The sequence below is a fragment of the Mesocricetus auratus genome, unplaced genomic scaffold (assembly GCF_017639785.1).
Source record: "Mesocricetus auratus isolate SY011 unplaced genomic scaffold, BCM_Maur_2.0 Super-Scaffold_100018, whole genome shotgun sequence".
Taxonomy (NCBI): domain Eukaryota; kingdom Metazoa; phylum Chordata; class Mammalia; order Rodentia; family Cricetidae; genus Mesocricetus; species Mesocricetus auratus.
Window position 1 is genome coordinate 46,892,944 of NW_024429199.1, and position 25,246 is coordinate 46,918,189.

At 45.3% G+C, this 25,246-nt stretch overlaps 1 protein-coding gene and 1 long non-coding RNA gene across 2 annotated transcripts in view; both read left to right on the top strand.

Annotated features, from left to right (window-relative positions):
• The window catches only part of LOC110339592, a 296,369-nt gene that overhangs the window by 121,512 nt on the left and 149,611 nt on the right, over positions 1-25,246 (top strand). The window lies entirely within an intron of this gene.
• On the top strand, positions 14,342-17,265 carry LOC101843657 (polyadenylate-binding protein 1-like). The gene has a single exon (XM_040728176.1). The coding sequence runs from the start codon at positions 14,428-14,430 to the stop codon at positions 16,372-16,374; it is 1,947 nt and encodes a 648-aa protein (XP_040584110.1). The 5' UTR covers positions 14,342-14,427; the 3' UTR covers positions 16,375-17,265.

The following is a 25,246-nucleotide window of genomic DNA, read 5'->3' on the forward strand; positions in this document are numbered from 1 at the left end:
CAGCCACACACAACTGTGTAATGAAGAAAGCACGCAGGTAGGCATGGGATCACTCATGTTGACACGTTGACACGTTGGCACGTTGACACGTTGACACTTTGGCACGTTGACACGTTGGCACGTTGACACGTTGACATGTTGGCATTTGGTTCGCAAAGGCTCCTCTGCCTTGCAGAATAGCGGTCACCCACGTTGGCATCTCTGCCCTAAGTACCTCTGCAGAATGGCACATGCTTGCTTGGAGATTCTCAGGATCATGTTTGTGTGTTTCAGACATACACACAGATACTGTTAGCCAAGCAAAATCCCTCTATTTTCCAATACAACGGCCTCTTCTGAATAGTGCTGTGTGTGGAGTCATGCTCTGAGCCACACAGGAACATAAACCGCGTGTCAATAAAGACAGCTCATTAAATGTGGGTTATTCTAAAACACTACTGATTCTTTCCTAAGGGTCCTCTGCCTCTTCTCCCTGCCCCTTCCCCTCTTCCCCCTGTTGTCAGGAAGTCTCTATGCTTGGCACACGCCCTTATCTACTTGTCCAAACAGCCCCCAGGGGAGGTCTCTTCTCCTGTATTTCACCATGGTTACTCAGCATAATGTCGCCTTTGCATTATAGTAAGACTATGTAGATTGTTAAGTGCTGAGGGTGAATGGAACCAACTCAAAGGGTCTTTCAGGAAAATATGATTTAATTGCCCTTGCTGTGTTTCTGTGATAAAACACCAACCAAAAACAACTTGGGCAGGACAGGATAGATTTCATCTCACAAGTTATAGTCTGTCACTCTTGGAACTCAAGGCACAAGCTTGATGCAGAGACCATGTAGGAACACTGCTCACTGGCCTGCTTCCTCTGCTCTCCTCAGATACCTTTCTTACACAACCCAGGTCCACCTTCCTAGGGTTGGCACTACTCACAGGAGGCTGGGCCCTGCTACATCAATTAGCAATCAAAAATATACATCACAGGCCAACCTGATAGAGGCAATTCCTCAGCTGAAATTCTCTTTCCCCAGATGTATCTAAGCTCATGTCAAGTTGACAAACAAGCACACCTTCCAGGTATCTAAGCAAATCCTCTGTTTCATCTTTTCTTTGGAAATTTGTAATTTTATTGGGGAGACAAAAATCTAAACACACTAAAGCCAAATAAGTGCTAGATTCAAGTAAACATTTAATTCGTCACACGAGGTGTCATACATGGTTTGTAATTACTGCTTAAGAAGGTAATAGAGCTGGACTAGGGAGATGACTCGGCACCTGCCTTGCAAGCATGAGGACGGGAGTTCAATTTCCAAGGCCCGCATTGAAATAAGCCAGAAGTGGTAGTGCACGCTTGCAATCCCAGCACTGTGGAGGTAGAGAAATGCAATCCCTGGGACTCCCTGGTCAGCCAGCCTAGCCTATCCCACAGGCTCTACACATGCATGCACGCATGTGCTTGTACACACACACACACACACAGAGGTGAATTAACTCAATGACTTCTCTGTGATTTTTCCATCGCCACTGGCCTAGCTTTGATGGGTTGCATTCCTTGGACCCAGTCAACTTCCGCCCCAGCCCCTCCCCGCCTACTCTACCTCATGTATCTTCCTGCAACACCCAGTGGGGACACTGAATTGTACTCCTGGAACTGAAGCACGGCAGCCAGCGTGTCTGGATTGTGAGAGAGTAAGGAGGTTACCACAGGCCAGGGGGAGTTAGAGAGCTTGACCTGGATGTTTTTCCTGCTTCCTCAAAGGCAGTCAGACTTGGACAGCAGGCTTGCAAATCTCAACCTCTAGAAAAAGAGGAGTGAGGAAAGCAAGAGAGGAGGCTGGAAAGGAGAAGTCATCCATGTGAGCGGTTTTGTGGAGATGGCAATTGGGAAGCCATCTGCCTGGAAGTGATTTTCCATGATACAAAGAGACTGAGGGCTGAGACCTGGAACATTTCAGGGAGGGCAGAGTGAGCCACTGGGAAGGAGAAATGGGAGGGCATCTGCAGGTCTTAGTGGCATGAGCTCATTGTTTAAAAGGATGGCAAATGCATGGGAATTGGCAGTGGTTTGGACCAAATGGTATAAAAATCGATACTTTTCATTAACAAAGTGCCTTGGAATTTGATTTGATCTTATTTGCAGGCGGTATCACTTTAAAAGGAATATTTATGCTCCTAAGTTCAGGCATAGAAACTAGCATTCATCAAAAAATATTAGCTCATTATAATTTTTCTTTGCTCGAGCTGGTGGTACCATTTGGAGGTCTATCTATATAAAAATCTATATATTGAGAGAATGAAGAGGGGGGTGTAGGGTAAAATAAAAGAAAGCGCATTTGGCGATGAAGTGGGTGGTTGACTCCCTTAGCATTCTGAGAGCAAACACAGACATCATTATGGATCACTCCAGCTGATGAGTCTAATTCCTTTTAGTACTGTGGCAGCAGACGCTCACATTTCAATCCTCCATGGACAGATCAATCTTTGTCACACCCTCATCCATATTCTAGCTTCTAGATGGGAGGTTCAGTGTGCTGCACTGGCCTCAGGGAACAGAACCCTTCTGAGGCAAACTAGCAGAGCAGAGCTCTTGGTCACCAAAATAAAGTGGCTTCTAAATTCTAGTGCCTTGTAAAAATGGCAGTGACCACTGGCTACCCAAGCGCGTGAGGCATCAATGCCACACACTTGGATAATCCTGGCTTTGTGAAGGACTTTACGGGCCAGAAGTAGAGATTTTCGTGTGTCTCTTGATAAGCAGTGTAAAATGACAGCAGTGCCAATATTGGAAGCATTTCCTGTGTAGGCTGTTGAGAGTGTATGTGTCCACACCACCCACATGCATGAACATGCACACAAATCATATATGCACATACCTCATACATGTGCATGTTTACACAAACACATACATACACACATGAGTCACAGCCCCACACTCAGATGCCAGTCTCCTTAGTGCGGCATGTGCGATTTGGGAGTGAAAGATGGTCACAACTATCTTGGAAAAAATATGTTATTTCTCTTTTTTATGAAAATTTTATGTAAGTAAACCAGATAACTCCTTCTTGCCTAGATCTTTGAAGAATTCAGATTTTAGCCACAGGAAAGCATTGTGTGCATATTCTACCTACCTGGGCTGATGCTCAGCCAATGGCCTACGGTGGCTTGTCTGTACTTCCAAAGGCAGCCATGACAGATCATCACACACCAAGTGTGGACCACAGATCTTGTGTTTGTGAGCCTGGAGTCCAAGATCAGGGCATTGGCTGTCCTTTTTCCTGAGGCTGTTAAGATAATCTATATCACTTTCACTGCCCAGCCCTACCTGCTTCTCGGTTTGCTGACACACAACATTTCTTGATATTCTCAGTTCCACACACATTTCTGGCCCCTTCCCTACTTGACATTCTCCCTGTGTGCATCTGTGTGTCCAAGTTTCATCTGTTTACACGGATGACAGTGCTGTGCCAGAGACCTGGATCACTCCAGTGTAACCCACATCTCACCAAATTTCTAGGTAAGACCACTTTCTGAAGCACTGGTGTTTCAGACTTCAATGTATGAACTTGGGATAAATGCATTTTTCCTATCACACCCTCTCATGGCATTCTGCCAGGACCGCTTTTCTCAACTGAGACATTTAACTTATGACAGCACCCCAAGTGTCTGCACAGTTGGCTGTGTAACACCATCTATTCTGCAGTGACAGGCAGATTGTATTCCCTCTCCCTATGACTAGGCTAATGTCATGTGACTCCTGAGGCTGGGCTATATAGGAAGGAGAATTCTGCTTTCACTTTTATGGAATGTCCTCCAGGGAATTCTAGCCTCCTCCTTGTGATCAAACTGAAGCTTCTACGCTGAAAAGGCCTCCTAGGAGAGTACTCAAGTCCCAGACTACAGCCCCGCCTAAACGAAGTTTGAGATCAATACAAATAATCACTGTGTGATCAAGGCATTCTGTAATTAGTCAGGTTTCCTATGACCTCAATGTGAATCAGGGAACCTCTTGGGGACCGACCCAGAGAGTTGTAATCAATAATAGATCTCTCTTTAAACTACACTGTCCTAGAGTAGACTGATAGAAAATTGAAGCAGTGTTTGGTACCAGAAGTGGGATAATTGCTAACAGAAACCCCAAACTGATGGTGTTGGTTTGGGAGAACAGGAAACCGGAAGTTAGCAAGGAAAGGTGTTGTCGCACCTGCTGTGAGGCCTGCATCCGAGAATGTAGCGAGGTGGTCAGGATAGATGACACAGAGACCGGTCGGTTGCTTTAAGAAAACTTTATGCTTCCCAAGTCAGCTTAGGAGGAGACCCCAGTCTGCTTAGGAGAGAGCTCTCAGGAGAAGTCTCTCTAAGAAAAAGGAGCTTCCCTTTTTAAGGACTTCTGCCATTCATCTACATACCATCCTTTCCAGACTTCTCACCCTCCTGGCTGGTGGTTTAATCTCCGGCCCCAGAATCGGGGAGACACCGCAGGGAAACAGGAAGAGGCATCTAGCCGTAGGGGGTGTGAAAGGCATGGTATTTCAGTGAGTAAGCCCTTATCTGAGCCCTATCAAGAGCTTTAGCACTGAATTGTTTTCAGTAAACATTACACAGCTGCCTGCTCCCAGGCGGAAGGGGAAGTGGGTTTCTGCTCAAGGTCTGGTGTCCCCACAATTCACCCCTTTTTATTTTTAAATGAGGCACTCCTGGCTTAGGTCAAGTAGGGTCACCCTCCCTGGCCAGTCTTTGGGGGACCTTGAACCCCTGTCTTAGGTGGGAGAGGGTCTTCCCCACAGGTTTCCCGTCTTTGTAGTAGCCCCACCCTTAGAATCATAAATAAAACAGTCAGTTCGAGATTTCCAGTTTCTCATCAGGCTTGCTACATCAACCTCCTGGACCCGTGAGTTTTCATCCCAAAGCCAACAAAACTGGAAGATTAGCAGTTAGCCTTTGATACACCTTAAAACAACAGAATTCATTTTGCCAGCTTTTCCCTTTGGGGGAAAAAGGACCCATTTAAAACATTTGGACATTGGTATGGACTGTGATGAGTGGCAAAAGCCTCTTTTCAGTATTTGAACAGGACATGGTCACTTGAAATATCAGACTTGGTAGTTCCTGTTTCTGGAATCACACCTATGCCAGTGTGTTCTTCTGTAGAAATGTGGTTTGTCCTGGTGCGACAAAAAGACTTTGACTCGGGTTACATGTTCGGCTGATACTACTGACAGACTACATCACCACAGGAACAAATTGGTACTCTGTAAATAGTGCACAAGCCTCTTGTTCATATTTTTTATAATGCTACATGTGTAACATCAATGATTGTACCTAATGTATCTGTGCAAGTGCACTCTCTAATGCTTTCCTAAGTAGATCTTAAAATGATTGTAAACCTTATCACTGTTTTGACCGTCAAATTGTAACTATAAAACACCCTTGTAGCAAAGAAAGGCTGGTGGTAGAATGCTAAGGCCCAGATCAGGGGATGGGCAGATGACAGAGAGGCACTATGTCAGTGGGGGTCCTAGGAATGGTAACAGTGACAGTAGGCATTCTGGCTTCATGCTGAATTCAAAGTGCCTTAGCCCATGGCAATCCCGATAGCCATAACGCCTTATTACAGATGATTCTAAGGGTGAGGCTACTCCAAAGACGGGAAACCTGTGGGGAAGACCCTCTCCCACCTAAGACAGGGGTTCAAGGTCCCCCAAAGACTGGCCAGGGAGGGTGACCCTACTTGACCTAAGCCAGGAGTGCCTCATTTAAAAATAAAAAGGGGTGAATTGTGGGGACACCAGACCTTGAGCAGAAACCCACTTCCCCTTCGGCCTGGGAGCAGGCAGCTGTGTAATGTTTACTGAAAACAATTCAGTGCTAAAGCTCTTGATAGGGCTCAGATAAGGGCTTACTCACTGAAATACCATGCCTTTCACACCCCCTACGGCTAGATGCCTCTTCCTGTTTCCCTGCGGTGTCTCCCCGATTCTGGGGCCGGAGATTAAACCACCAGCCAGGAGGGTGAGAAGTCTGGAAAGGATGGTATGTAGATGAATGGCAGAAGTCCTTAAAAAGGGAAGCTCCTTTTTCTTAGAGAGACTTCTCCTGAGAGCTCTCTCCTAAGCAGACTGGGGTCTCCTCCTAAGCTGACTTGGGAAGCATAAAGTTTTCTTAAAGCAACCGACCGGTCTCTGTGTCATCTATCCTGACCACCTCGCTACATTCTCGGATGCAGGCCTCACAGCAGGTGGGACAAGGTGTCATTGTCCACGATGACCCTTGGGTTCACACCTGGAAAATAGAGACATGCGCTGTGTAGCTAAGGACCTTCTGACAAAACTGGTATTTGCAGGAACATGGAAGAGAGCACACACATAAGTGGACCCAGCCTTAGAAAGTTTCCAGGTATTGTTGATGTGCTGTTCGGGGTTTTTATGATAAAGCATGAAGAGAGAGAGATAAGGTAGAATTTAAAAAGAACTTTTTTTGAAGAGAACGTAAAGATAACATTCCAATTTGGGCTTTGACATATGAAACACATATTTGCTTCTCGTTTTTCGTGTATCTCAGTGGTGAAGGTTTTGGTAGAAGAGGTGACTTGAGCAAAGACAGAAAGCAGGAGGTGCTGTGAGTGTGCAGTCTAGGGGGAGAGGAGAAGCCTCCACAGGAATCCAGGAAGCTTGAAGAGGCCATAAGTACACAGCATTCTTTTTTTAAAAAGTATTTTATTTTTCTGTGTAGTATGTTTTGCCTCTAAGAATGTCTGTGCATCACGTGTGCATAGTACCTGTAGACCAGAAGAGGACAGTAGATCTCACATCTGGAACTGGAGTTACAGATGGTTGTGAGCTGCCACCATTGGGTGATGGGAATTAAGCCCCATTCTCTGGGAGAAAAGCCTGTGAATAGAACAATAAGACATCCCTCCCTAGGATCCTAAGATTTTTATTAGCACTTCCCCTAATTTTCTCGCACAGCCGAATTTTCTCTCACAGCCCTAGTACCGTGAAGTGAGCTTCAAAGAGTGTGTGGGCTCGCATTTGGTACTGCAGATTAGATTTATAATTTCATAACTGAACTCCTAGCATTATTTAAGAAACACCTCTTGGCTTTGGCCTGGCTCTTTGCCTGAACTTTCACCAAGTGTGCGCAACACTGTGAATCCTCTGTAACAAGGCATCCTAAGCTGACCACCTGGACCTTGCCCCATATCCAGGACACCAACTTGGCTGAGTGAAGTCACATTTTTGCTGCTTCTCCCTCAACATGACGGATAAACAAGTAGAGACACTGTATACACCAGATAACATCTTTCAGAGCAAAATAAATGTCCTGACCAGCCCCAACTGGATTCCTGGTACATAATATTGTAGATAAATAAAGCTTGCTGTTGAAATAACCAAGAGGGGGAGGTTCCTCGCTTGACAACTGGTAGACAAAAACAACAACTTAGAGGTGACAGTATGCAGAAGGGTTTTCCTGCCTCCGACACACCCCTCTAGATGGGACACAATCTTTGCTGGACATGGTCAATGTACATCTGTTTCATGTACAGAACTGAAAAGGAGTTGTGGTTGGTAGCTGGTTCAGGGCTTGCCTAGTAGTGGTGAGTGCTAGGTTCGATACCAAGCACCTGAAAACAATAAGGGGACGGAGAGGGAGAAAGAAAGTCAAAGAGGCAGAGACAGAGGGACAGGGACATAGAAGAGAGAACGAAAAGAATAAAGGACGCATGCTTTAGTGCAGCTTACGTAAGACTTGTGTAGCATACACGTTAGTGCACCAGCAGTCAAAGATGTGACACATGTCTCCTCATTTCGAACATGCGTTCTAACTGAAAACTGCTCATCGCTTTGCTCTGACCATCCTTGGTGACAACTGGGTGGTCGACAAAAGCCACCCCCAGGGCTGTGTGTGTAGAGAGAAGACGCAGTGACTGAGGTGAGAGGGAGGGGCCCTTAGACACCAGGCAGCTTCTTTCTCCGGTGGCTTCGTCACCACCCCACTTCCATCTGCGGAACACAGCAGAAAGCTTACTATGTGAGGTGCCGTGGATGAAAGTTTTGAGAAGAACTATGATGTACAAAGAGTGGAGAAAGGGATAGCAATTTGAATTAAGGCAATTTGCAAACCCCCGACTCTTTGAAATTACACATGGTTTTCCCTTATTCTGGATCTATAAACTGCCACCAAGGACCCACATAGGACAGAAAGCACCTAAGTGACAGTTCTTCTGCTCACAGCCTCTCCTATCCTTTCATGTCCCCTAATTTTCATTTAGGGGAGCTATACCAGCAGTTATTACTAAAATTGATTTGGAGTCCACCTACAGCTGCAGCTGCCGCCTCTCTGAGGCAGATGAAATACACATTTATCAAGATGTCTGAATCGAATCAAAAGCAAAACAAGAACCAGTAATGACATTTCCTGCCTATTTATATTTTTAAGGAAGAGACCCATTTTTCTGGCTTCAAGTTTCCCTTCCTCCCTCCTGGGTCTAGGCGCCATGTGCCAGTGAAGGAGAGCAGAGGCACCTTGAGTAATAGAGGTGTGTGAGGTTGTCTGTGCAGGTGCACCAGTTAAGAGACAACCAGCATGCTGCTGGAATTTCTGTAGATAATTACATTACACGGGCTCATAAAATGTCAGGCATGAAATAATAAACAGGACCCTGGGCTTGGCTGTTCTTTCTAATCCAATAGAGCCATCTACGGATCACTCTTGCCTCTCCGCTATCCGTCAGGGGGATGGCCTTTAGTCAGCAGCTCGTTCCTTCACAAAATACTGCACAGACCAGCATTTTCCCACCCTCTCCACAGTATTAATTAAATTACATAAAACTGGCGGTGTTTAAATTCTGGCATCTGTATTGTCTCACTTAATTACACCCCTGGCCGCCTTTCACAACGCTTTCATTTGCTACAGGGACATCTATTGGTGAAAGGGGAGAATCGGATGCCAGGGAACAAGCGAACTTGTGCCCACTGCTTGGCCCACCCTCCCTGACTGGGTGCTACCACGGGTCCTCAATCCTGGGCCACTTCCGTGCATTTCAGAGGGATAGCAACTCCACAGCAGTGACAGATGTTTACTTTGAATTAGGAAGACTTTAGTACTGGGTCTCAAAAAGCAGTTAGGTTTTCCCATTCTAACTACTTCTTTCAAACTCATACAAGAACACTGTGCAGCAAACACACCTCCGCCTTCGTACGACCTTTGGTACCATCCAGCGGCAGTCTTAACTGTGGACACAGTGCCTTCAAAGTAGGGTCTCATGCCCATGCTCTAAGAGGCCATTCCTGCTTTCCCTGAGCTGGGACAGGTCAGATCCGGGTCAGGTAAGGTCACATCAGACAATCCACACTCAACAAGCAGAGAGCCTGCTTCCCAATGTGAGAACATAAATCAAAGAAGCCTCCAATATTTGCTAAGGGGGTTCTTTAAAAGAAAATAATGCTTTGATTCTTCTTTGCGAATTTCATACATTTCTGTTCATGTACATCTCACTCTCCCAATCTTCCCCAGTCTCCACAGCACTCTGCCCACCCGACCTCATGTCCTATCTCTGTCTCAAAACGGACGGCCATGGAGTGAAGTTCGTGCTTGCCAACTACTCGTGAGCATGCCATGTGCTCTGGAGTGAGGCTGCTGCCCTAGCTATCACTCCATTTAAGGGAACCCATTCTGCTACCGGCAGCAATCAAAGGCAGTGATGCCTACTTCCCGTCTCCCGTGCTCCGATTTTGTCTGGGTTGAGTTTGTGCAGGTTCTGTATGTGTTGTCACCACCTCTGCGACTTGATATGTGTGCAGCTGCCCTGTTGTGTCTGGAAAATGCTGTCTCCTTGACTGCAGCCACATCTTCTGACTCCTACAGGCTTTCTACCACGCCTGCAAACATCCTGGAGCTCTGGGGACATGTTGTGATGCAGGCAGCCCACTTAGGGCTGAACATTCCATGATCTTTTTCATTCTCTGCGTGTTGTGCAGCTGTCAGTCTCGCCTTAATTACCATTCGCTGCAAGAAGAAAGCATCTCTGGTGAGGGTTGAGCGGTACGCCGCTCTTTGGGTAGAACATTATGGCACAAGGGGTCATTGTGCTGATATTCCCACTTAGCAGAATAACGGGCAATAGCTTCCCCACTAGGGTGCATGATCTATCGAGCCTCATTGACTGTGACAGGTGTGGGTCCCATTAGTGCAGCTGTCCTTAAACCTAATAAAAAAGAATGGTTACTCTGGGTACTCTTGGCCTTGTGATATGTTGGCATATCTTCCAGGAAGGCCACTGCTGTAGCTCTCAGTGTCCATAGCTGCGTAAGACTGATGCTTTTCTCTCTGGTATAGCTCCTTCCAGCACCATAAACTCTAGCCACAGGTGCAAGTGGCAGTGATGTCATTACCAAATTACCAGTGTCTGGAGCTGCCATCCCTTTCCCCCTAGCATGTTCTAGTGTCCATACGGCCAATGGATATGACACTCATGTTGGTTTTAGCTATATAGGTAAAGTGTGAGGTGGTATTGTCTCCCATCTGTACTTAAAACATACTTACCCTAAGGCACCACTCTTCTTGCCACAAGAAGGAGCTCTGATAATTTAGTCCTGTATGAAGCAGCATGTTCCTGCCAAATAAATCCACAGCCTTTGTATTAAACTGAAGCCAGTGGGAAAATGCTAAAGCACATGTGAAAGATGATGTTATCCCATTAAATTTGTTTTTGTGGAATAATTAACCTTAGACGGAAGGGAAAGGTGAGCAAAATAATTTCTTCTGTGGAAGGAGCTATTTATTCTATTCTTCTGATAACAGAAACCATTGTACTCTAGCTTCATTTCTGTTGCTCTAATAAAACACCCTGATGGAAAGCAACCTAGGGGAGAAATGGTCTATTTGAACTCGGAGTTCCAGATACAGTTTATTGTTGTGGTAGAATTAATGACAGGAACCTCAAGGAGCCGGTCACATCACATTTGCAGTCAAGATCATAGACAAAAAAAAAAAAAAAAAAAAAAGGATGCGTACGTGCTCACTTTCTGCTTCTGCTTGATTCAGTTTCTTCACTGTTCTGCAGCTTAGGGCATAGGGAGTGGCGCTACCAGCAGTGGACTGGATTGCCCCTGCATAATTAACTTAGTTAAGACAGTTCCCCACAATCTGTTACCGAGTCTCTTCTCAGGTGACTCTGGGATGTGTCAGCTTGGCCAATAAAGCCAATCAGAACCCTGCTTTTGGGCCCTTCATTTGGTAACCAATAGTTTTATAACCAAACAGTGTACCCAGGCTCCAATATCCCTGATGCTGGGTTCTGTTGCTTTTGCAACAGAGACTCAGCTTTATATAAGTAGAAAAATAAGCATAGACACCCCCTAGTCTAGATATGCCCAATAAACAAATCTTTATGACAAGGGGCACTTCCAAGGGTTTTAGGAACATTCCTTGTAATACAGAACCATTTCTGCATGTGTTTAAAATCTTCAATATCTTAAACCCTACAATGCTTGCACTTAACTGCAGGTGAAACATCCCTACCATTAATTTATGTAGACTAACTTGTGCAGACATGTCTTACTGAGAACCATGATAGCTGAGTGTTTTTTAAGTTAATGTCATCACTTACCACACCAAATAATTGCTCATAAAAGAATGCAGTTCCAACACAGGAAAAAAAATCTAATACATTCTTCTTACCTTGTTTTGTAAGAAAACCGTCAAGAATAGCGCACCGGAGACACGTGGGCAAATTTCACAGACAATTCAACTCTGGGTTCCTTCTTAGCATCTAACTGTGTAGCCCTTCACCCTTCAGCTTATTACGATTGGGTTGAAGCATTTACATTTATATCTCTTATCTGGGAGAGATAATTAGATATTTTTCACTGTGAAATAATTTACATTAATGGGCTGTAACTCTCAATATGTGGTTTTAAATTGCACATTTAAATAATATAATACCTGTCTCCCTTAATTTGACTGTAATTGTCTCCTTGCAGTTATTTTATTTTCTTTTTAAAAACACGGCTAAATAAGACAACATACTAAATGTCTTCAGTTTATCACTTAGGAGTGTTAGAGGAGGTGCATATTTTCAGAGTCTCAGTCTGTAAGATGAGAGTGTTTAAAACGGAAACACCAGACGGGCTCCAGCTCCAGTTCGAGACATGAGGAGTCCATAAGCATGCGGAGTCAGTGGATTGTGCCGAATCCTCAGAGCACAGGGAGCATTTGAAGCAATTGAAACACAGGCTCGGCCTTAGGTCTGGTAGGGAGTTTTGTTGGGATTTGCTTTTGGTTCTTTCTTTGTTTGAACAAAACACACTTTTTTGTTGTTTGTTAGAAGAGAAAATTGACTTCATTAATTCTATATGGCAGCTTGTTCTTAGCCAGCTTGGCCTATGATCTTCCTTTGATGACAACGATTCTTTGTGCACAGATTATTCCGTTGGAGACTTCACAAGCCTTGGTGTCTGGACTGAGTTAGATCCATGTGATAGAAGGAAACCCCCGAATAGTACTGTTTAGAAGACAAAAAAAAAGTAGCTATGTAGACAACATCTGCAGATCAACTTTGTTTTTATATATTACAACCAACCAGAGTTTCACACTTGAAAATTTGCTTGCACGGAACAGGGGCTTCTGAAATGTCTATGAACTACCCACTGTGAAATAGCTCCGTGATTAAGGGCTGGGTATGTGGCTTTGTGATCGATGGAACAGCTGCCCAGAAAGCAATAGGGAGGGAAAGTGAATATCCAAGGACACACTGATATTGATGAAATAGAGAATATCAGTTGACATTAACGTCATGCTTTTTATTTATAACACTGTACTAGTTTTTGAGAGATTCTAATTTCTTATGAATTGAATTGGCAACAAAATGTACATTCAGGCAAAGATCATTAGGGATAATGGAACAGTAAGCTATAGCTTATAGTTGGCAAACAAAAGTGACTTCCTTTGAGTACCTTGGCTTCTCAGAAATTCAGTTTCTTGTTTAGAAACATGTGGTGTTACTGGTGGCATTGAAGACATATTATGCCATTGTGCATATAAAATATTTTTGGAAAGTGTAAACATTATCTATTATCACACAAAGGCACTGATGATAATAATAAACGATCCCACTAAGGGACATAGGAAATGCTTAGCATGAGGGTGGGATGCTCTTCACACATCCTCCCTTCTCCCAGAGCCATTCTCTTGGTAGCTTATTAGATATTCCTCCCCACCACATAACATAAACATCCCCAAGCCACTATCTTCCTATTACTAATTAGTTGCATCTGGAATAAAGTATATGCCAACAGAGAGTCAATTCATAGCTCTCTAAATTATGAGTTTAATTAGACTGAAGTATGAAGTTTGAGCCTATGGTACATTATTTTCATATTTTTGATGTCACTAATGTGAAACACCTTAACAGGAGACCACTTCTTTTTTGTGTTCTAAAAAATCCCATAAGTAAAGCAGCCAAACTGAGAGCCATCACTGTGCTCCAAATTTTTTTTTCCACCTTGAAATTTATTTAGTGAAATCTAATCACTGAGGTTTTGGCTTTTGGGAGAATTTTGTTTTCCTCGGCAGTGTCTAGAAAGCCTTTCTCCTCCTTTCCACCTTTTGAGTTTGTAGTGGACTGTCACCTATGTTCAAGAGAACACCCCCACCTCCCCCCCCACACACACTGGACACACTCTACTAACATCGTGATCTCGGACTCCCAAGTGTCGATTTTTACTCTATAATTTGCTATAGCATATTGCACTGACTGGGATGGGGGATTTCCAGCTTGACTAATTTCTTTTAAAAGTATTTTATTCTATTAAATTACTATATTTGTTTGATTAATTTCTAAGTTCTCAAAAACATTGAAAGTTTTCTTTTGCGATATGATTGGAAAACTACCTCAAAGTGGATGTTTTTCTCCCCTACCTTCTCTTTGTGTGTTTGCATTCGCCTGTTATCAACCTTCTAGACTGAGCTAGACTATGCTAAGCGGGTATTATTCTTGGAGGCATTGTGACTTTGAACTCTTACTTGATCTCAGGAATTGAGTAGCTCCCTCGACCATTCCCTGAAGCCTGCGCAGAACACACCAAGTGCACCCTTTAAGCTCAGAGCAAACATTTATTATCACCCCCACCCCCAAACACACACCATTTAAATAAAGAATAGAAAAAGAAGTAGGAAATCCTTAAATCCATGTCTTCTGCACCAAAATACTTTGATCCCATAATGGGGAGACCAGGCAGAACCAACCAGGCACCCGTGTCCGGAACCCAGCAATATGGAGGTCTGTTTCCACCCAGACCTGGCTCCTTAAGGCCGTGCAGGCTCGCACCCAACCGGAAGTTGCCCCGCCCGTGCCTGGACAGCCGAGTAAGTTCCAGGCGGTTGAGGCTCTTTCCATTCCGGTTGCGCTGGTCCCTCTCCGCGCCCAGCCTTTGTGTCCGCCATGAACCCCAGCGACCCCAGCTACTCCTTGGCTTCGCTCTACGTGGGGGACCTGCACCCCGACGTGACCGAGGCAATGCTCTACGAGAAGTTCAGCTCTGCGGGGCCCATCCTCTCCATCCGGGTCTACAGGGACAGGACCACCCGCCGCTCGCTGGGCTACGCGTCTGTCAACTTCCAGCAGCTGGAGGACGCCGAGCGGGCCTTGGACACCATGAACTTCGACGTGATCAAGGGCAAGCCGGTCCGCATCATGTGGTCTCAGCGGGACCCGTCGCTGCGCAAAAGCGGGGTGGGCAACATCTTCGTCAAAAACCTGGACAGGTCCATCGACAGCAAAGCCCTGTACGACACGTTCTCCGCCTTCGGGAACATCCTCTCGTGCAAGGTGGTGTGCGACGAGAGCGGCTCCAAGGGCTACGGGTTCGTGCACTTCGAGACGCAGGAGGAGGCGGAGCGCGCCATCGAGAAGATGAACGGGATGTCCCTCAACGACCGCAAGGTGTTCGTCGGGCGGTTCAAGTCCCGGAGAGACCGGCAGGCCGAGCTTGGAGCCCGGGCTAAAGAGTTCACCAACGTCTACATCAAGAATTTGGGGGACGACGTGGATGATGAGCGACTCCAGGGCCTCTTCAGCAAGTTCGGGCCCGCCTTAAGCGTCAAAGTCATGACGGACGGGAGCGGGAAGTCCAAGGGGTTTGGGTTCGTGAGCTTTGAACGGCACGAGGACGCGCGGAAGGCGGTGGACGAGATGAACGGGAAAGACCTCAACGGAAAGCAGATCTACGTGGGCCGGGCTCAGAAGAAAGGGGAGCGGCAGACGGAACTGAAGCACAAATTCGGGCAGACGAAGCAAGATAAGCGCAAGGCAGAGCAGGCGCCCCAAGACAGCGGCGCCCGGGGCCAGGGTGTCAACCTGTATGTGAAGAACCTCGACGACGGCATCGACGACGAGCGTCTGCGGAAGGAGTTTTCCCCGTTCGGTACCATCACCAGCGCCAAGGTTACCACGGAGGGCGGCCGCAGCAAAGGGTTCGGTTTCGTGTGCTTCTCCTCCCCGGAAGAGGCCACCAAAGCGGTTACAGAAATGAACGGTAGGATCGTGGCCACCAAACCCCTCTACGTAGCCTTGGCCCAGCGCAAAGAGGAGCGCCAGGCCCACCTCAGCAATCAGTACATGCAAAGGATGGCAGGCAACGTCAGCGAGGTGTCCAGCCCGGTCATCAACCCTTTCCAGGCAGCTCAGGCTCCTCCGGGCTACTTCGTGGCAGCCACACCGCAGACTCAGAACTGTGGGGCGTACTACGCCCCCAGCCAAACCACTCAGCAGGGACCGGGCCCCCGTGGGAGTGCTCAGGGTGCCAGGGCTCATCCGTTCCAGAGTGTGTCCAGTGCCATCCAGCCGTCTACTATCCCGTCGTCGCTTAGTGCTTCAGGGCCAGCTTCCTCGCAGGCTCTCCGGAGTATGCCCACACATCGTGCCGCCAGCGCATCCACACAGATGGTGGGCTCGCATCCCGCAGCTGCAGCTGCTCCTGCTGCCCGCACAGTTCCCCAGTATAAGTACACGGCGGGAGTCCGGAACCCCCCTCAGCATCTTAGTGCAGCAGCACAGCCCCAAGTCACCATGCAGCAGCGGTCTGCGCTCCCTGCCCCAGGTAAAGCGTCTTTGACGGCCTCCATGCTGGCGTCGGCTTCTCCTCAAACGCAAAAGCAAATGCTAGGGGAATGGCTGTTTTCCCTCATCCAGGCCATGCACCCCGCTCTGGCTGGTAAAATCACCGGCATGCTGCTGGAGATTGACAATTTGGAACTGCGCCACATGCTTGAGTCTCCAGAGTGTCTCCACACCAAAATCGATGAAGCCATCGCTGTGCTGCAAGCCCACCAAGCTAAAGAGACTCCCCAGCAGGCGGTGGGCAGTGTCGCTGGGGTTCCCACGGCCTAAAGTTGAGCAGGAGAAAGCATGAAACTGCTTCAGTGAAGAAAATGACCTAGACATCAGAAAAACTATGGGGGAAAAAGCAAAATAGAAAGTAAACAAAAAAGGAAATTAGAATCTTCTGTGCCAAGTCAGTGCCGGGTCTCGTGAGCAATGCAGGCCCTAGATGACTTGGTTTAAGACAACAGATATCAGAAACAGAGAAATTTAAACACAAATAAACGTTTTATAGACTTTGGGGGAAATGATTTCTTTTTTTGCAAAGTGAAACATTTTAAAGCGTCTCTTACTTGCGTTGTAATATGAATAGCTCCAGATGTCAGTTCTAAGTAACAGAATTGACAACTGAGCAAGGGAACATGATTGGATCATAGCATTCTTGCTTTACAAAAACTCCCTTTAGATAGTGAAAGGGGAAAATAAAGGTGTCACTGTTGGCTGTCCCACCTCTGAGACACCTGGCAGGCTAATGTTTGTGGCCAACTGTATTTCCACTCACCTGTTGCCGTGTACAAAACATGCTGTCTTCAATTCACAACCCCATCAATTAGTTGTACCAAAAAAACACCTTCAACTTAGAAATGTGTGTCTGTGGTATGAACTGCAGACAATTGTTATAGCCGTAAAAGTTGCGTCCATCATCTGGATTTGACCGCTGTACTTTCTTAGCATCGAATAGACTAACTTATCTAAAATATGTGCCTTCTTGACCGCTGTACTTTCTTAGCATCGAATAGACTAACTTATCTAAAATATGCGCCTTCCTCAAACGTGATCTAACATTCACATTGCATTTATTGTGTACTGGCGTCTTGCTGCTGCTCTGTGGATTTGGAAGATTCAAGAGTCCTGGTTTCTTGGCGCTGAGTTTTGGTGAAATAAATGAGAAGGTAAAAACAGAAAGTATCAGGTCATTAAAAAAAAACTATACTATACAAAAGCAGAGGAAGGAAAGGAGGGAGACATGGAGATAAAAGGGACAGTTTGGAGGGGATAGAGTTAATGTGATTTTTTTCAGGCCCTAGAAAACCCAAAAAAGATTTCAGGATGAGAGACTCGTCCCTTGAAGCAGATGTGAGCTAGTGCATTCTAGAGAGGGAAGGGCTAGGGTGAGTGGCTTCCTCCACACAAGGAGGGAGGATTTAAGAAGAAAAGCAACACAGCAAAGGGTTTGGTTTTCATGAATGCCCATCTACACAATAAAGCTGTTTTTCACAAACACTAGTATCTCCTTTAAATTTAAGTTATCTTTTGAGGTTGAATTATTTTTGTATCCCAAAACAGTAATTTTGTGTCATTGAAAAACTGCAGTATTAATCAGCATTCTTTCCTTAACAATAGATTGCAACATAAGTCACTGTATTACAAAAATGTATACAAAACCTAACAGCAAGCACCTATGCAGATGATTTCAAAATGACGAGCTTTTTTGGTAAAGTACAATTAAAATACATTGTTGTCATTTTGGAGTGTTAATAGCCATTGGCAAACATAGTTACCATGAAATTTAAATTTAAACCTAATAACTTACGTAGCATTGAGACTGTAGGGTTGATAGAGAACATGGAGAAACAGTGAAATACACAGGAGCATTAAACACTGAGCTCACACAGAAAAGTGAGCAGATGTCTGATTTCATTAGGACTTGGAAATTACACCAGGCCTCATATTTGTAGAAACAAAGTTCTCAGTGGTAGCAAGTGTCACTGAATATCATATAAGGAACGTTGCTGCACTTCCAAGTCACCCCCTTGGTGGGAATGTGGGGATAAGCCTAGAGGGACATGAGCCTGGAGGGTCTTGGCTGGCACTTGCAAACACTCAGTCCCAGGATAACACATTGCAAAGATTTAAGCTGTGTCCCTGTTGTGGAGTGTAACCGTGTAGTCAAATTCATGGAGCAGTCCTGTCTGTGTCACACAAGTTCTCCCACGAGCAGAGACTAAGTAGAAAAACGCTGTGGCATGATGCTTTAGAAAACTTTATGACATGCAAACAAAACGTGCAGTGCACAAAGACACCAGATGGTAGCAGAAACCCCACCACTTCTTTGCCACAGGAAAGGGTCATTGGTGAATCCTCCCCATTCCTACCGAGTGCCACCCTCTGCACGGCTGAGATCCCGTCCCCGTCATCTTTGCTGCACATTCCCAGAGCCCTCTCTGCCTGCTTATCTCCCCTGACGGTTAGTGAAAAGAGTTTCGTTAATTTTCACTCAAAGTATCTTGGCTATGAGGGACATAGTCAAGGCTTTCAAAAATAATGGTCAATTCGGTAGAGATTCATAACAACCTCATTACAGTTTCAGAAGTCAAAGTACCGCCAAGGCCTCCATGTGTTTTCATCAGATCTGATCCTTGGAGGCTTAGAATGTCCCTGTGGAGGAGGACATTTCACTATATATATATATACATCAGAGACATGGGGGTGGAGAGCTTGTGAGAGGAAGGGGTTGAGAATGAGACTAGAAATTTTGGGGAGTCCCCCCCTGCCCCAGGGTCAGTACATGCTACTGGAGAAGTTGGGCATCTCTTACTGGAGTTCTTGGTCTTTTTAATGGAATGTTATGAATGGGCTAAACAGAAGCTCCCAAATAATTTCATCAGAGTTTAGAAGGAAAACCTGAGCAGCCGCCCAGAGGACGAAGAGGAAGAGAGGAAGCAAAGCTAGCTGAGTTAGGTTGACACAGAGGTCAGTCACAGGCTGGACAAAGGGTCACAAGTCAGGGCATTCCTCTTTTCTCCTTAGCATGACATAAGGTGGACCCGACCTCCTGAGAGGCCGGTCTCTTTGACCTGCACAACTGGGTTAACTAAGGGTAGACACCAGAGAACCCTGTGTCTCCATGTGCAGTTAGATTCCATACTTTCCTGAAGCAGAAAGGACTAGTCCCCTACAGAACAGCATTGGCCACACATCCCTGACCTCCCTGATGCTATGGTAACCTGCAGAAGACCTGCACAGGATTGGACCTATCCATCACAGTTTCATCATGGATGAGGAAAAGGCTCCCACAGGTATCCTGCTCTCCGAGGGAATACTTATTGGAAGTTGTTGGCTGGGAGAAGGTGTGTGTTACTTTCTGCAGTTACATCATCACCAGAAAACTGCCCATGCTCCGGTCAATAACCTTCCATCCACGCTCAAGCAGGCAGTCACAAACTCAGGGTTGGATGTGCAGAATCTGCACATAAAAGCAGGGAGGGAGCTTTTCAGGGGGAAAAAAGAATTTTAGTAAATGTTGGGGGAGTAGACAAGATAATAAGATTAAAATAGACTACATTTATTATATACTTATATGAAACTTTCAAAGAATAGAAAGAAAAACAAGCAAAAAGAAAATACCTCAAGTCCAAACACATCTGCACTCCGCCAAACTCTCCATAGACTAGCAAAATCAGGAAGTTATACTGTCGAAAACAGGTTCTTCCCATCTCCCATCTGCCTTTTCACGAAATTTGGAGCCCTTTTACCCTCTTTGTGAAAACAACGTTGGCTGTTGTGATTTTAATTTTGTGGGGCATGACACACCCCAAGGCTCCTTACCTCACTGCAGGAGCTAAGGGTCCCCGTGATCTAGAAACTGATTTCCTTCAACAAGCAGAGCCGAGACTGGCACTGAGCTTGTGTGAGTGAACCCTTTGGTGCTGGGGCGTCTTGACTGTGCCTTCCAGCCAGCGGTCCTCCTCCGGAAGCTGGGGGTCATCAGGCTGGATGGCCTGCATCTGGTACCCTGAGGATGGCCACTGCATTGGACATGAAGGCAAGGATGGCGTGCACGAGCGTGTGTGTGTGTGGGGGGGTGATGTATTCTGTGCATTATGTAACTCTTCAGATACAGTTTTAGTCTATGCATCAGGAATTTTGGTGGAATACCTTCTAAGATAAGTGTACCTACCCTCATTATGAGGATAGCCTGTAACTTTTTATTTCCATTTTTTCTGTTGTTGTTCTTTCACTTAAAAATCATTAGGGTTATCAGGAACAGCATTTGTTTTTATTCTATTTCTTGAGTGAACTTACATAATTTTTCAAATTAATCATTCACATGAATGTTATTTTCCTTTTAGAATGTCTTTGATTTATTGGTAGACTGGTCTTTGCATTTTTGTTGGTCCTTTTTAAATTTATATTTTACTTTCATGTGTATGGGTGTTTCGCCTGCACACGTGTGTGCACAGCATGTGCCTACCTGGTATCAGCAGAGGCCGGAAAGTGGCATCAGGGCCACTGGAACTGAAGTCACAGATCGTTAGTGAACTGCACTGTTGGTGCTGGGCACTGAACCTCGGTCCCTCAAAAAGGGGGCCACTGAGGCATCTCTCAAGCCCCTCTGGTTTTCAAAGGGGAGAAGTTTTCAGTGTGGATTCCATTTCTGTTCTTGAATTACTCTTGGTGAGTTGATAATTTTCTAAAAAATGCCTTTTAAAACTAATTTTTATTGTTTTTTTCTTACAGTATATATTTTGATCATATTCTTTCCCTACCCAGCCAACATTAGGTTCTCTCTCTCTCTTTAAAAACAAACAAAAGCAATAACAAACCAAGGATCAAAGCAAACTAAAAAGAAAAACAGAAAGCAAACAAAACAGCAAGACAATCATTAAAACAGAAATTGTTCCCAAATGGAGTCTGTTTCTGCTGACCATCTACTCCTGGGCTTGGGGTCTGCCCTAGAGTGTGGTTGGTATGCCCAGCGACACTCCACAGAGAAAAATGATTGTTCCTCTCCCAGCAGTTAGCAATTACAAATAGCTTCTTGGCTAGGAGTGGGTCCTTCCTCCCCTTCTCAGTGTTGGGATGGTCTGGTTTGAATATGTGCAGGCCTTGAATGTTACTGCCATAGTCTCTGTGATTTCCTATGTACACCAGTACTTGTATGTCTGAATGACAAGTTTCCCTGGAGTCACCCACGAGGCTTTTACAGTCTTTCTGTGTCATTTTTAGCAGAGACCCATGAGCACTGATGTCATAGGGCTGAGTACTCCTAACTCTCTCACTTTCAGAAAGTTTCACTGGCTCTAATGCTATGGTTTGGACACAATTTGAGGGTTTCCCCAAAGCTCCATGTGTTTAAATTTGATCCTTATTATAAGTGTGAAAAGGGAGGAAATTGAACTGCATTTTGGCATACAGAGTCAGGGTCTTGGGAAAGTAATTAGAATTAGATATATTTTCGTGATCAAAAGCATGATTGGCTCCTTCTGGTACATACATACACACACACACACACACACACATACACACACTTCCTTGTGTTTCTCTGTTTTGTCTTTCAATTCTGCTCCCAATTAGGCACCACCAGATCTACTGGAACTGGTACCTCCAGAATAATGAACCAAAATAAACCTCTTTTTTTTTAAATTAACCTTTTTCAGATATTTTGTTATAGTAATAAAAAAAGATCAATATGCTTAGAGGTGATCTTGTCCTTGGATCTCTTTGTAGCTGTTGTAATTTTAGCTACCCCTGGAATGTCAATCCTCTCTTACATTTCCACCATCTCTCGCTTTCTGTTTATGGCTGTGTTGTTTCTGATTATTTGTTTTCGGAGATCAACATTTGACTCCTGTTGATTCTACACGTACGTGTTTGTTTTCTGCTTTTATAATGGACCTCCTTTTCTGTTTTCCTTGAGTTGCTTTAAACAGTATGTCAAGTTGGGTGTTTGCCATTTCCTTCAACCTACCTTCTTGCTCAATAAACTTATTTAAAGACTCTTCAAACCTCCAAGTATCTCCTTAGCTAAATCCCATAGCTCTTAATTAGTGTTGTTTTAAACATTCAGTTCTAATGACTTTTAATATTTAATTATGCCCATTAGTCTCCTTTGTTAGAAAGAAGTTCTTGATCCTCTCTGTGTCTTTCGTGACCTCCACACTTTTGAGGGGCGACCCAATTATTTCACAGATGGTCATCATGTGGGACTTGCTAGAACCTTTTCTTCCCCCTTGGTGTTCTTAATTTTAACAATTGTGTATGTAAGTGCTGATGCCATTCTTTTCCTTCTCAAGTTCAGATGGCTTCTTGAGTTGAAGTTTCACTGAGGATTGGTATTCCTCCATGATCCTGGGAAGCCATCACTCATCAGCTCTGCAGGTGTTATCTCCTCTACCACCTTCAGGTTAGAGGTGTGCCGGACCGTTTCTGCCCTTCATACACCAGTCCGTCATCTTTTCCCATCTCTTTGTATATGATGCATAGATCCTCTACATCATCAACCTCGTCTTTAACTGTCTTCCTCTGTTGTTGAGAATTGTGGTTGTGTTGACTGGAATTTGGTGACTACATTAGCAATATGAAAGCAAATGTCTCACACCTCTCAGAGATTTCTAGATTAGCTGAGTTATCTTCCTGGTTAGGAGTCACCTTGTCTGATTTTCCACAGTCACCTTGAACTTCTGTGGGTCTCAGACACCTGGGAAATTCCCACCCTCACACCTTTAGTAAGCTGGAGTATTGGGGATCACCTGACCATGTTTCTCTCATTCTCAGAGAGGTTAGCCTAGGATTTCTCAAACCGTGGGTACAGGCCTTCCAGAAGCATCGCCTCTAAAATGCTGGTTACCATGATGTCAAGTGTCAAGCTCAGAGTTTGTGTAAAATGGGACTAGATATGACACGGAGTGTTACTTTCGCAAGCTGTCTGTTTTCTCTCCAACCTCCAGAATTTTGTGTTTAGTCACTTTATCTTTTAACTTCTAGAATTTTACTTATTTTTCAAATTTCTAAGTTTAGATAATTTTTTATTCCCCATCATTGCTTTCAATTTCTATTTTTATTTGTTAAATGTGTTAGGTATATTTTTGTCTACATCAAATAATTTCAAATACCTGATTAGAATATTGTAATAAATTGTGACTTGGCATAATTTCTTCCTTTTGGGGTGGCAAGTCTATTGTATGCCTTTTGTGACCTTGTATTTTGGTTGCCAGTGCAGAGCATGGCTAGTTCGCAGATTAACTGAGCAGAAGTGGGTCTCACGGTGAATCGTAGCTCCAGCCCCACTGCCCCACTCACTGGTGCAGATGATGTTAGATGAAGACCAGGAGCTGTAGCAGTTAGAAGGATGGGCTGAGACTTTCCATTGGGCGCTCTGTGTATGAGAAAAAGGTATCGATTACAGAGTCAGGGGGCGGGGTGGGGAGTGTCATGAGCTGAGGTTTGTCCTGCAGATTTCACACACTGAAGCCATGCTTCTCCTACTCCGTGGCCATAATTGGAGATGATGTGTAAAGTGACAGCTAAAACTAAGCAGAACCATAAGGATGGAACTCCAGCCCAACAGGTTAGCATGCTTGTGTGAGGATCAAGGAAAGGGCACGAGGAAGAGACAGGAATCGGCCGTCAGCAAGCTCAGGTGGTGTCCTCCAGGACAGCTCAGCCTCCAGAGCTACTAGGGGGAAAATTGAAGTGTTCAAACCAGCCAGGTATGGCAGCCAAAGAGAAATAATACAGGCGCCTCAGTACTTGCTGCAGCATCCCACGTGGATATGGGAGGCATTGTCCCCCTTCCCCACTGTGTGCAGTAAATCAGCATGATTCTGTATCTAGAGTCCTGTGCAAAGCCCAGAAATGCTTCCAACCCTAACCCTCACTGCTCCTTCCTCTCCTTATGCCCCTCCCACACAGACGGTGGCTGCCGTCACCCTTTCCCATCCTTGTGCCATCCTGCTCTTCAATTATGATGCTCACCTCTGCAGTTTGGCCAGAAAGTCCACTCTGTAGGAGCATACTAAGCAGCCCTAAGCTTTGGGGCACTGCCAGAGAAAAGTCGGTGATTTCTCCACCCTTCTCCAGCTTTATGCTGTCTCCTGTCCTGCATTCCTCTGGCCATGTTTCTCTTTACCACCGACTCTTAATAGGTTACTTCGCTTCTTCCTCTACAGAGAAAATTGGGGCTCCCTGGAAGGAAACTGCTTAATGTCAACCCCACTTTGCACCTGTCACACCACCTGCAGCTATGGTCTCTCTCTCCTTCGTGTTATCAGCAAGGAGGTAGGAAATCCCATTTGAAGCCAACTCCAGGATTGTTATCTGGCTTCTATATCATCTCATCTCTTTCAATCATTATCACGCTCACCCATGTGTTCATCTATTCTTTCATTTAAGGAGGATCTGGAGGAGACACAGGAAATGTAGCTGTGTTAGGCACTGATTTGAAGCTGGTAAGGTTTTCTGGGAAGAGAGAAACAGGCTTGTGATCAGTTAGAGTGAGCATTATCTCCTGACAGGTCTGAAGCAGGCCTCCCAAATGTCCTCAGGACAGTGCCTAGCTCGCAGTCCCAGCTGATGTTCCTGGATCCACACCCCACGTGGACACAGTGAGTGAGATGGCAGCAGGCAGGACAGTGTCTGTCCCCAGTGTGCGTGTCCCCTCATCAAGGCTGTCCTGGTATTTGCCAGAGGAGCTGATGGGAAAACATAGGCTGATGTCAAAGGCACTGGCCTCCATCTGGGGAAGAAGAGGGAAGCTGATGCAGAGATCTAGCAGACTCCAGCGATGTCTGGAGACCTCTGTGTCTGATACACAGTGTGTGTCTGTCCCGATCTCCCTCTCCCCCTCCTTCCATTTTCTCCTCTTTTCCTTCCCTCCCTCTTCCATCCTCCCTTCTGTCTCTGGCCCTTGCTCTTCCTGATAGAGAAACAGAATGCTGAATAATCATGACTAACTTAGAAATGTTAAATCCAAGATACAGCAAAATTCAGACAACAGAATTACTCAGCCTGTGACAAACCATATCCCAACGGCACAGAGTAAGAGAATCTTGGGACTAAATTTAAAAGAGTGAATGGCTTAGTCAAGGTCATATCATTGCACAGTGGGTTATTTGAAAAGACATAGTTGATGGCAAAAAGAGTTATGTTCCCAACATCG